Genomic DNA, 12,509 nt, shown 5'->3' with positions numbered 1-12,509 from the left:
GCATCCACTGTCCAGGTACCACGATTGGATTCTATTTGCATTCATCAAGCAAATCTACAAGAGAGATGATTTTCGCTTTAGGTACCCATATTGCTTTGGGTCTTGCTTTGTTAGTTTGATTTATTTTTCTTTTCTCAAAAGTTGAAGCATTGTTGTAGCTTTCCTTTTTAGGTTTAGCAAAATAGTCAGCTTTAACTTTGAATTTACTATAAGATTTATTGTCATTAAACCGCGTTTGTTAGAGGGATGTCTACATCCTCTGACTAGAAGCCCTAAACGTTCATTTTCTTTAAACTATCTATTCAACACTTTATGAAGAGTGTCATTTTCATGTTTGAGGGACTCGATGCGCCTAACATCTCCAACAATGGTTATATTCTTCACAAACTTTTCATTTTTCAAAATGAGTTTTTCATTTTCTCTTTTGAAAACATTTAGCTGCCCTTCTAGGTTGCTAATTTATTTTCACAAATTCTTAACAACATTATTAGACGATGTTAGTTTAATTTTTAGAACTTCATTTTCTTTCGAAATATTTCTATTTTGTTTTCTTGTAAGTTGAAAAACTTATGAAAATTTGGAGGAATTTGAAAATAACACATGATAAGTTTCAATGATAGAGTGTAAATCAATAAAATCTACCTTATCATCAAAGTCGTCTAACGAACATTCATCATCATCTACCATACGAAATAGGTTGGCTTCCTCTTCTTCTTCATCATATTTTGAGAAGTCTAAATCCTTACAAGTACTCATCAATGCTTTTCTCTCTCCTTGTTTATAAACGCCGATTTTGTTTTTATCTTCTCAAGATCAAGACACTCAGATCTGAAGTGACCTTTTGTTTTACATTCATAGCATATGATGAAACTTTCTTTTCGCTGATCATTTCTAGAAGTTGGTCCAAGATGTTTTCCTTTCTTCCTTTTCCTTACTAAGTAGATCTTCTTGGAGATGAACGATAATTCATCTTTTTATCCTTCTTCCATAAAATCTTCTTTACTGCTCTTCTGAAGGTTCTTCTACTTTTGTAGGACTCCTTTTGAAAGATTTATAAGCCTTCAACACTATGTTATTTCCCATCTTTATGATTCCATCTTGTTGAAGCTACTGCTCATGTACCTTCAGGATTTCGACAAGTACCTGTAAGCTCATCCCATCAAGATTCTTTGAGGTTCTTAGAGTGGTGACTTATGGTTTCCAATGCCTGGGAAGACTGCAAAGAATTTTTTCAATGTTATCAAAATTATCAAAAGTCTTACCCAATGATCCTAACTCATTTAAGATCGTTTGAAATTGGTTGAACATGGCTTGGATGTGTTTTCGTTGTCTAGCATGATGAATAACTCATATTCACGCATTAACAAGCTCAACTTGTTTATTTTGCCTTCATTTGATCCTTCATATGTGACAACTAGGGTGTCCCACATTTCCTTTGCTCCCTTGAATGCATGTACTTTCCTGTATTCTTCATCAGACAAAGCACACATTAACAATTTTGAGCTTTGGAGTTAAGTAGATACTTGTGGTTTTTCTCATCGGACCACGAGTTTTTTTGTAAGGGCTCTCCCTTATTATCCAGAGATATATAGTTACCATTTTCAACTACATCCCACATGTTGATGTGGAAGGATTAAAAGAGTGCAATCATTTTTTTCTTCTAATACTCGAACTTTTCCCCTTTGAATAAAGGAGACCTGTTGACAGCATATCCTTTGTTTTCCACTACCCGCTAGGATCATTTCCTCAAGTTCTGTTAGGAACTCATCCCTAAGGTAAGCTTTGATGGCAAGTGAAATTATAGGAAAAACACTAAAGGTAGAGGGTGAATAGTTTTTTTAAATTCTTTTAAGAAGATATTGTCTAAAAACTTGTAAAGAAGATGTGTAAGGATCTTTGAAGTGTTAAGACACTAGTTTTTATAATGTGATTAGATAGAAAATGTTTTGAATAGGAAACCATAGATTTTTATACTAGTTCACTCAACCTGAGCTACATCTAGTTCTCCCTTAATAACTCTTAAGGGGTTCACTAATATTTTCATATTACACGAGTTTTGCCTCTCCAGGATCTCACCGAGTATTCTCACCACTTCTGGTTAGAAAGAGTATTAGTATCACTCCTAGTTTCCTAGTCAACACGGCTAGACCTAGTTTTGCCTTTCTAGGATCTAACCCTAGGCAATTGTCTAAACGTTCTCAACTTGAGTTGAACAACCAAGTATTTGAGTTCTCTTCGATTTTCCAACAAGTTCGCAAATGGATTTTCTACAAGGTTTATATATAAGAGAACTTGAAAGTGTTTCTCTCATAATATATTGAGTGTCAGATGTAAGAACAATTTAAGTTTTTCTCTCTTTTCACGTTGCTACTCTTCTTATGTTATCTTTCTTGCATTTTTCATCAACAACGTCTTCTCTTAAAGCTCTCTTCTATATATAGCTTATCTTGAAATATGATCGTTGGACCGAGAAATTGATTTCTGAAGAATTGGTAGCCTTTGGATGTGAGGTCTGACTTTAGTTTACTTTGTAGGATTCAGAGCTTTTTCTCATAGCCTTGAGTGAAACTTCAGCTTGTACAATGCGACATAGTAGATGGCTTCAAGGAAACATTCCCAGAATGTTTTTCTTCTCTCGCAACGTCTTTTTCTTGGGTGTCGGGATTATGATCATATCTTTCTACATTCTTGATCTGCACAAATATCAATAAGCAAAATACACAAGTATCGAAATACTTTTTCGTACATGCATTAAATGTTTTGAATGTTGATAAGCAAAATATATAAGCATCAGAATACTTTTATGAGAGACTTTTTTCTTAACGTTGTTTATGATTTTCTAATTTATTTAAACATTTTTGTCTAGAAAGCCTTCAACTCTTGGCTTCAGACGTTATAAGACACTTCTTCATTAGATGCTACTGTTTTAAACATCTTTTCCTACACAACATTATTTCGTTTAATGCTCTTTGTTAAAATTCAAATCTTGGATTGCTTTAGACAGTCTATTCCTTAGATGATTTTGTCTTAACAAAAGGTTATTTAGGTATGAATAAGGATGACAATGGGACAAGAGGAGTGTGGGTCATTATCTCACCCTCATCCTTAAATTAAATTTAATTTTCGTCCCAACTTCTTATTTGACTGGTATAAAACTTTTGTCTCATTCTCATCCTCATCAACCAAGGGCTATACTCATACTGTGTCCATTCCAACACCTTTATTATTTTTAATATTAATCAAATAAATTTTTATAAAAAATAAAAATCACAACAACAAAAAAAAATGATATTATTAAGTATTCAATATCATATTTTCTTTTCTCCAATATCAAATATCAAGAAAGAAATTATAATTATATAAATATCATATAAGAATATAAAATAACAATTGAGTAAATGGCAAAACATTATGGAAAATAGTAAAAATATCATGGTTATCAAAATAAGGACCATTAATGTAAGTTTTGTAAATTAGTCATGAAATTGAAGATGTTTTAGTACTTTAGAACAGAAATAGATATGAAAATAGAGACAAAGATGGAGATAGAGCCAAAACAAATATGTAAATACTTATCCACATCCTCATACTTAACTTAAAAAATCATATATTACCTATAATCATACATTTACCTAGTCAGCCAAAGTTAAAATCGAAATAAGTTTGAAAAAAAGGTTACGTAACTTTTTTTGAAATGTTATATTTTTATTAAATAATTGTTACTAAAGTTATCAAATAACATTTTTATAAATGTCTTAATTGATATGTAAAAATGCCGTTAAAATTAGTAACAAAGGATATATCCAACATTTAATATAATGTTACCAAATCATATTAGTAGCATTTTTTATAATTTAATGAAAATAAATATTGTTACTAATAATCATATATGCAATAGTAATACTTTCAAAAAAATTAATCACACTTGTACACATAACTAAAATGCTATAAATGGACGTGCTTTTATATTATATTGCAAAAACAGTTTTTTTTTTTTTTTTTTTTTAAGTCAAGCACAGTTTTCTTTAGGATTCCTCCAATAAGTTAACTTTAATGTACTTACAACACACTCGCAAAGCATTACTTTCTTCATTTAACTTGTGATTATGATTAGGTGTTTGTGATTAATTTTATGCAAAAACTCTTAGATCAAAAGTTTCAATAAAAATAGAAAATAATAAAAAATGTAACAAATATTTAAAACATATAAGATATTCTTGATATATTATTTTCAGTTCTTTCTCACACTTTTCTTATTGTCGGAATTCCCATTTCTTTATATTTTTTATTTTCTCAAACACCAAAATTTGGCTTTTCTCTTCTCAATGTTTAGATGTATATTCACAAACTATGTTCCTAATTTTAGGATTAGCTCTTAATTTTGAACTTAATCACACTTAAACCTCTTAATCCATCTTAACTCATAGTGTTTTAACTTTTCGGCATGAAAATGTCATTTCTCTCATAAAAATCAAACCTAGAATATCATATCTCTTACAAAAGTGAAACCTAAATTTCGAGCTTGTAAATTGTTTCTTAGGTCCATGTAAAAAATTTGGAGTGTTTCACCCTACCCCTCCAACTCTTTCATCCTGCAATTTCAAATTCCAAAAGTACCCTTTAATTAATGAGGTAATTATGTGTTAATTTCTTTTTAGGAATTATGAGCATAGTGTTGAAAACTTTAAAAATCAATTGCGATATGTAGCATATCTGATGACCATATTCGAAAAAGAATACAACTTCAAAAACGTAAATCGGATATAGAAATCTGAAAATCTTAACATCGGATGTCGACATCCGATAAAGGGAGAATCGGATATGCAGATCCGATTTTCTTCCTGTCAGATTTTCATTTCCGATGCCTTTGTGTTGTGTTGTTTCATATCCGATGTTTGTGCATATCCGATGCATGTTCTTTCTGTTCATATCTGAACAATTAAATTGTTGCATGTTGCTTTTTGTTCATATCCCAATAACTGTAACCATAGATACCACTCACACATTTGAGTTTCTCTTCTTAGAGTCTTCTAGAGGGGTCTGTGGCATGCATCAAATTTTGGGGAGGATGTCATTGACTTTGTGTGTGGCCTGAGAGTGAAAGCTTTAAAGATGATGGCATGACCAAGAAAATTGTAAGTAAATGGAAATGGACCTGTTAGGAAGGGCAAGACTTCAACACTTCCAAGTGCAACTTCAAACTGATCGGAGCTAGATACTTCAACAAAGGAGTGATTGCTGCAAATCGCAAGGTTAAAATCAATATAAACTTGGTTAAAGGGGTTGTGGTTTCATGTAATGAAGGTCCTGATTAAAAGCTTAAACTGAAACTATTAAAAATCTTTGATCAGATTCTTTTGGATTCCTATAAAAATTAAAATAACTTTTAATTAGAGAGAAAATATGATTTTTTTTTTTAAGTTTGGAGGTGTGGGGTGAAAGAGTTATAGATGCAGGGTGAAACACCTAAAACTTAGAGGGATGAGAGTAACTTTACGAAGAAAGAGAAAAAATTAAAAGTTTATTAATTAAAGTTATAAAATTGAAACTTTTGGAGGTGAAGGATGAATGGTTGAAGGTGTAGGGTGAAAAAAAAAAATTACATTAAAAGTCTCCTTTTATTGTAATAAGTTGTTGAGTTGTGTAGGTAACTGGACCAAGTAATGGGCTAGTAATGATAGTCTGTCCAAAGAGGAAAAGCTTTTACTTTCTGCATTCCTACAATATCTTCATGCAGCCCTTAAAATTTTCAAAATATCCATTTTACTTTTTGTAAAAGTAACTTCCTTATATATTTTGAAATTTTTGGAACACGTTTCCGAAATTTGAAAAATGATATTTTTGGAAACGAGATTTTTGGAACAAAATTTTGAAAATAAAATTGTGAAACCCATGAGTTGTGTTCTAGAATAAGCTTTTAGAAATGAGATTTCTTTAATAAACTTTACAAAATTTATATTGTTTGTACTATATCCAATTATTTTACATGTAAAATTAAATGCAATTTAAATATTTTTTTTTATTCTTCGATATGATTTTTAAAAATAAAACCGTCTCATTATTAATCCTAATAATGTTACTTTGCATATACTTATAATAAAAACACATATAATGTTTTTCAGAATGCCTCTATATGAAATAAGTTCCAAAACACATGAAGTGCATTTTGAAAAAACTTTTCGGAATGAGTGTTTTTTTTCTTTCTATATTTTCTCTCTTCTTCTTCCTCCGTTTTATGCAGTGGTGAAGTTGTTGGAGGTGTTTTTGTTATTATTGTAGGAATGCAGTTAGTAATTGTGGGGTTACGGAAAGCAATAAGCAAGAGGAAAATGATTGTTTTGGCATCTGGGCACAGAATAGAAAGTGAGAGAGACATAGGCATAGGTAGGTGGGGCACCCAAATTCAAAGTTTAGTGGGTTTTGACTGCTGAATTGTTCACACTTTAGGGGACAAACACCAAAACATTGCATCTCCTAGGTCAAATCCCAATGCCTAATATGCCTACTATTTGGATTTCTCAATCAACACCAAAAGGAAAAAAAAAAATTATATTTTTATAAAGAAATGAAAACCTGTTTGTGGCATTTGCTCCATAACCCATGGAAGAAAACAGAAAACAAAAAAGTTAGTTCCATAAAAAGAGTGCATGTGTCAATGGCCAATGGCATTGTAAGGAATCAAATTGGCCTTTTGTCGAACAAATGATATGCATTTAGATAAGATTCCGCAAATGCCAACATCTCCACCTCAATACTTTCACCTTTCTTTAGACATTGCCTTACTAAACTCTTCACCCATCAAACATTATTATTGATATTATACATATAATAGGCATAATAATTATATCATGCATCAAACTTCTCCTAAAATATTTTAAAAACATGCTTTTCACAATGTATATGCTTAGACAAATCTTTATATATATATATATATATATATATATATATATATATATATATATATATATATATATATATATATATATATATAAAGTAAAAAATTGTAGTAAGCTTTTCTAAATGTTAAAATTAGGTTATCTATGAGCTAATTTGTACAACATATTTTTTATTAGTTGTTTTTTAAATGTTTGTATATAAATTAATTTTAATTTATTAAGAAATTGATTGGGTGTTTCTTTTAGTTTATGTGAGCAAGACACGTTTTCTGCTTTCATCACAATTGGTCATATTATCTTTGCCCACTGTATATTCTCTCTGTTATCTTTATTGTTAGTTTGTTAGGATATTATTTTCATATTATGGTAAATACTATTACAGCTGGCACCTTTACTCTTTTTAGATTTATCCTTTCTAGACTCATCTTTTACAGTATATAGTGCCATCACAGTGTACCTTTTCTGACGAGTTGAATATATGAATGAAGAACTTTTGGAATTTATTTTTCCTTTGCTTTCTCTCATGGTATCATCGCTGATGACTCACCCTTCTTCCGCCGCTTAATGTTCTTCTCATTTTCTTCTATATTCAACCATGGCTTCCATCAGCCAAAACATTTCCCCAACATTGGATCATTTAGTGAATCTGGCTCATCCCCTCTACCTGTATCCTGGGGAAAACCCAGCTTTGGTGCTTGTTTCGCCTCTTCTCACAAAGAGCAATTTCCATCAATGGGAAAGAGACATGGTCGTCGCCCTTGAAACCAAAAACAAAAAGCGCTTCATTCATGGCACTCTTCCTTGTCCACCCATCACAGATCCCCTGTATGAAGCTTGGCGCAAATCTAATTGCATGGTAATGTCATGGCTCACTTGTTCCATGACTCCTTCCATCAAGCAATCTGTGATGTGGATGGATACGACTTCTGAAATTTGGCGTGATCTTAAGGATCGCTTCTCTCATGCTGACAAATTTCGGATCTCTGACCTTCAGGACCAGATTCTTGCTTGTCGCCGAGGTGACTCTATTGTTTCTAAATACTATACCAAGTTGAAGATCTTATGGAAGGTAATGGAGTTCTATCGTTGTGTGTTGACCTGTACCTGTTTGACACCTTGTGTCTGTGGCCTCCTTTCTAAACTTCACAAAGAACGCGAGGATGATTATATGATTCGCTTTCTTCGAGGTCTCAATGACAATTATGCCCAAGTTCGTTCTCAAATAATGATACTAGACCCTATGCCTTCCATTGTTAAAACCTTTTCTATGGTCCTTCAGCATGAACGTGAATTTATTGATCCCCTTCCTAGAATTTCAACTCGACAGAGGAAGCCTCCTGCTTACTTGTCTGTGTATGATTGCCCTACTCTTTCTTCTACTAACATTTCCTATAGTACTACTTATCCATTACATTCATATTTATCATGTTCCAATTGTTCTAACTCTCACACTGCTTTTTGCATGTCTTTATCTGCTACTGTAGAGCCCTCTTCCTTTAAGGAAGCTTGGCAGCATGATCATTAGCAGCAGGCTATGATTGCGGAAATACAAGCTCTGCAGAGAAATGACACCTGGTCATTGGTCAAGTTACCACCAAATAAAAAGGTTGTTGGTTGCAAATGGGTCTATAAGACTAAGTTGAATGTAGCTGGTTCCGTAGAGAGACATAAGGCACGTCTTGTTGCCAAAGGATTTTCACAGACTGAAGGCATGGATTTTTTTGAGACTTTCTCCCCTATTGTGAAGCTCACCACTGTCAGATTTCTCATTTCCATTGCCGTCTCTCGCAATTGGTTTTTATATCAATTTGATGTTGATAACGCCTTTTTACATGGTGATTTAGATGAAGATGTTTACATGAAACCTTCCCCGGGATTGCTTCTTCTTGAACCTCATCTAGTTTGTAAATTGCACAAGTCTCTTTACGGCCTTAGACAAGCTTCTCGACAGTGGAATTCCAAACTTACATCTGCTTTACTTTCCTATGGGTTCTCACAGAGTTTTGCTGATCATTCTCTATTTACCTATCATTCTTCTGACTCATTTATTGCCTTATTGGTTTATGTTGATGATATAGTGCTCACTGGAGATAACATGCAGGCCATTAATGATGTCAAACAATTTTTACATCATAAATTCAGCATAAAAGATTTGGGTTCTCTCAAATTCTTTCTTGGTTTTGAGGTTGCTCGATCACAACAAAGCCTTGTCCTAAATCAAAGAAAGTATTGTTTGGAAATCTTGACAAAATTTGGTCTAACTGGTTGCAAACCTGCTACTTCTCCTTCGAATCCCACTGTTAAGCTTAAGGATGATGAAGGTGCTCTTGTTTTAGATCCCACTGCTTACAGAAGATTGATTGGTAAGCTGCAATACTTAACTAATACTCGCCCAGACATTTCCTTTGATGTTCAACAAGTTAGCCAATTCATGTCCAAGCCACGACAATCTCATCTCCATGTTGCCTTCAGAATCTTGAAATACCGCAAAGGTTGTCCAGGTCTTGGTTATTTTATCCTTCTTCCAACACTCACCGAATTCAAGGGTTTTCGGATTCCAATTGGGCTACTTGTTCCCTCACTCGCAAATCCATCACGGGATATTGTGTCTTTTATGGCCATTGCCTTATTTCCTGGAAATCTAAGAAACAATCCACTGTTTCTAGAAGCTCTACTGAAGCTGAATATAGAGCTTTGGCTTCTGTTGCTTGTGAACTACAATGGTTAAAATATATTGCTGATGACTTGCACCTTGGAATTCTTATTCCTTTTCCCACCTTTTTTGATAATCAGTCTGCAATTCAGCTGGCCAAGAATCCCTCCTTTCATGAACGAACCAAACACATTGAAGTGGACTGTCATCTCATACGTACTAAGATTCTTGATGGTCTCATTGTCATTTCACATGTTCCTTCCAAGCATCAATTGGCAGATATGTTAACTAAGTCTCTTTATCCTAGACCTTTTCATGATAATTTGTCCAAAATGGGTTTGTTGAACATTCACCACCCATCTTGAGAGAGGGTGTGAGCAAGACACGTTTTCTGCTTTCATCACAGCTGGTCATATTATTTTTGCCCACTTCATATTCTCTCTGTTACCTTTATTGTTAGTTTGTTAGAATATTATTTTCATATTACGATAAATACTATTACAGTTGACACCTTTACTCTTTCTAGATTTATCCTTTCTAGACTTATCTTTTGCGGTATATAGGCCATCACAATGTACATTTTCTGATGAGTTGAATATATGAATGAAAAACTTTTGAAATCTATTTTTCCTTTGCTTTCTCTCAATTTATGGATAAGTTTTCTCCCTGGCAACCTTTAATATAATAGTTTCAATGAATTATTCAAATCGTAAATTAAGAATATGTTTGATTTTTTTTAATAGAGATTTTGGAGAAAAAAAAGTAGAAAAAAAATAAAGTGAACTTTTTCATAAATTCAAATTGAAATTAATTCTGGTATAAGATAATTTGTAGAAGTTATCTAGTAAGGAATTCAAATTTGGTATCGAAAGTTTCAATTTTTAAGTAATATATAAGGAGAAACATCTACAAATATATAAAAATATATTGATTTAAGGTTTTGATTTAGTGATGAGGTTTGTCGATGAATTCACAATTCATCAAATCCAAACAACCTTTTAGATTATTATTTTTTTATTTAATCCATAAAAAGAAATTATTCTATTTTTTTATTTTTTAAAAGTTTTGATAAATAAATTTGTTTAAACATGTTGAAGAAAAGAAAGAAACAACCCTATTATGCATATGGAAAAAAAAAATTACAAATATTTTTTAACAATTTTTTGACAATACATATTAACAATTTGTGATTTATTTATTTTAAATAATTTTTTAAACATAAATTCAAATAAACCAATAAAATAATAACACATGTTCCGTTATAAAAAAAATTATTAAAAAATATTATCAAAATATCACCCTCTTTATATATACCATGTGAAAAAAATAAAGGCATCCAATTAATGGATCTCTTTACTTTAAGGAATGGAGAAATTATATCCCTAGTGTGGTAAGTGACTGCCCTTTGATGGGGCCATTCTTCTCACATGGAGCCACGTTTCCCACTAAATAGACCAAAAAAAAAGGATTTTTATTTATCAAAGTGTCAAGCTTTGAAGGGCCTCTTTTTATCCACTATCCACTAATCAACTTCAACCAATTTTTTCTCTTCAACACCAATTATTGACCACTTTGAAAGGACACCAACTAAATACATTTTATCACAAACTCTCAAAATGTTGAGAAAATTTTGGAGTGCTTCTAAGTTGCTTTACTTTCTCCTTACAAATAGAATACTTTTATTAAAGATGGTAAAAGAATTTGTACACACGAATATTTTTCGATAAAATTTACGATAAATAGTCAGTATCTATAAATATTTATAATCCATAAATTACGAATAATAAATATTTTAATATCCGTTTATAAATTTTGACGTCATCTCTAACTTTGGAGCATGAGTGTGTCCCCTTTTGATTAGGTTTACGCTTAGATTCATAAAGGTGGTTCATTTCTTACCACCATATGTTGAACCTACTGTTAATTGCATTGGTCAACAACTCATCATGGCTCAATACTCGAATGCATCATTCACATTAATTTACACATTCTTTTTCCAGAAAAGAGTTTTTTTTTTCTTCTACAAAATAACCTGTCATTATCTAAATTACTGAATGGCTGCATTTTATTTGTAAAAAAATAGTTTTTCACTTTTTTAAATTGAAATTCTAAACAATTATGCACGGTTTGTTTATCTTATTTTCGTGAGATATTACACTTACTTTCATATTTCTGAAATAACATATTTTTTAGTTAGGTAAGGTTTAATAGTTTTTTTTTTGTCCCAATTTTTTGTCAGAATTATTCAATACAAATTTTCAATTTTATTTTTAAATATAGTCATTCTTTTTGTTGGTATTTTTTCTTAAATTAATGTTGACACTATTTAGAAAGTCACAATAACATAGAAATTTCACATAATAATCATCTTGAATATTTACAAACAAGTGTAATTTACACTGTCGTATGTTATTTATTTTGTTATGTTATTGTCTTCTTAACCACGTTAGTATTAATTATAAAATCACTGATTTTAACAAAAGTGAAGATAGCATTAACATGAAAAAAAGTAAAAAAAAAAAGAATAGCGTTGAATAATTTCAATAAAAATTAATACAGAAAGACTGTTAAAATTTTAAATAACATTACTGTTGTCCATGTTAAAATGTAAAATAGTATAATGTTAATATTATTATTTTTAGATGTGTGTTGCTTCCTTCACCTCTCAACCTCTCCAATTTAATTTATTTCAAAAATATTCTATAACTCCTCATTATTTTCTTTTATTCCAAAAATACCTTACACCTTCCCACTATCCTTAATCATATTTCTCTTTCTCTCTCTACATTAATGGAGCATTTACATGGCTCATTAATGGACCACTTACATGATTCAAATTTGAACTTATAATCTTAAATAAGTTTGATTCAATCTTATTTTTGCTGTTGAATATATTTTTTTCTTTTCAAATTACTTAATAAATGGCAAAATTTTATTCTAAATTTCTAGAAAAAATGTTT

The 12,509-nt window shown here is 31.3% G+C and overlaps 1 protein-coding gene across 1 annotated transcript; it reads left to right on the top strand.

Moving 5' to 3' along the window:
- Window positions 1-7,491: 7,491 nt before the first annotated feature.
- LOC106765902 lies at window positions 7,492-8,421 on the top strand. Its single transcript, XM_014650672.1, has one exon. It carries the CDS (start codon window positions 7,492-7,494, stop codon window positions 8,419-8,421), a length of 930 nt encoding a protein of 309 aa, XP_014506158.1.
- The last annotated feature ends 4,088 nt before the right edge of the window (window positions 8,422-12,509 follow it).

The sequence above is a fragment of the Vigna radiata genome, chromosome 7 (assembly GCF_000741045.1).
Source record: "Vigna radiata var. radiata cultivar VC1973A chromosome 7, Vradiata_ver6, whole genome shotgun sequence".
NCBI classification, from domain to species: domain Eukaryota; kingdom Viridiplantae; phylum Streptophyta; class Magnoliopsida; order Fabales; family Fabaceae; genus Vigna; species Vigna radiata.
This window is presented reverse-complemented; position numbering and strand designations above follow the sequence as displayed.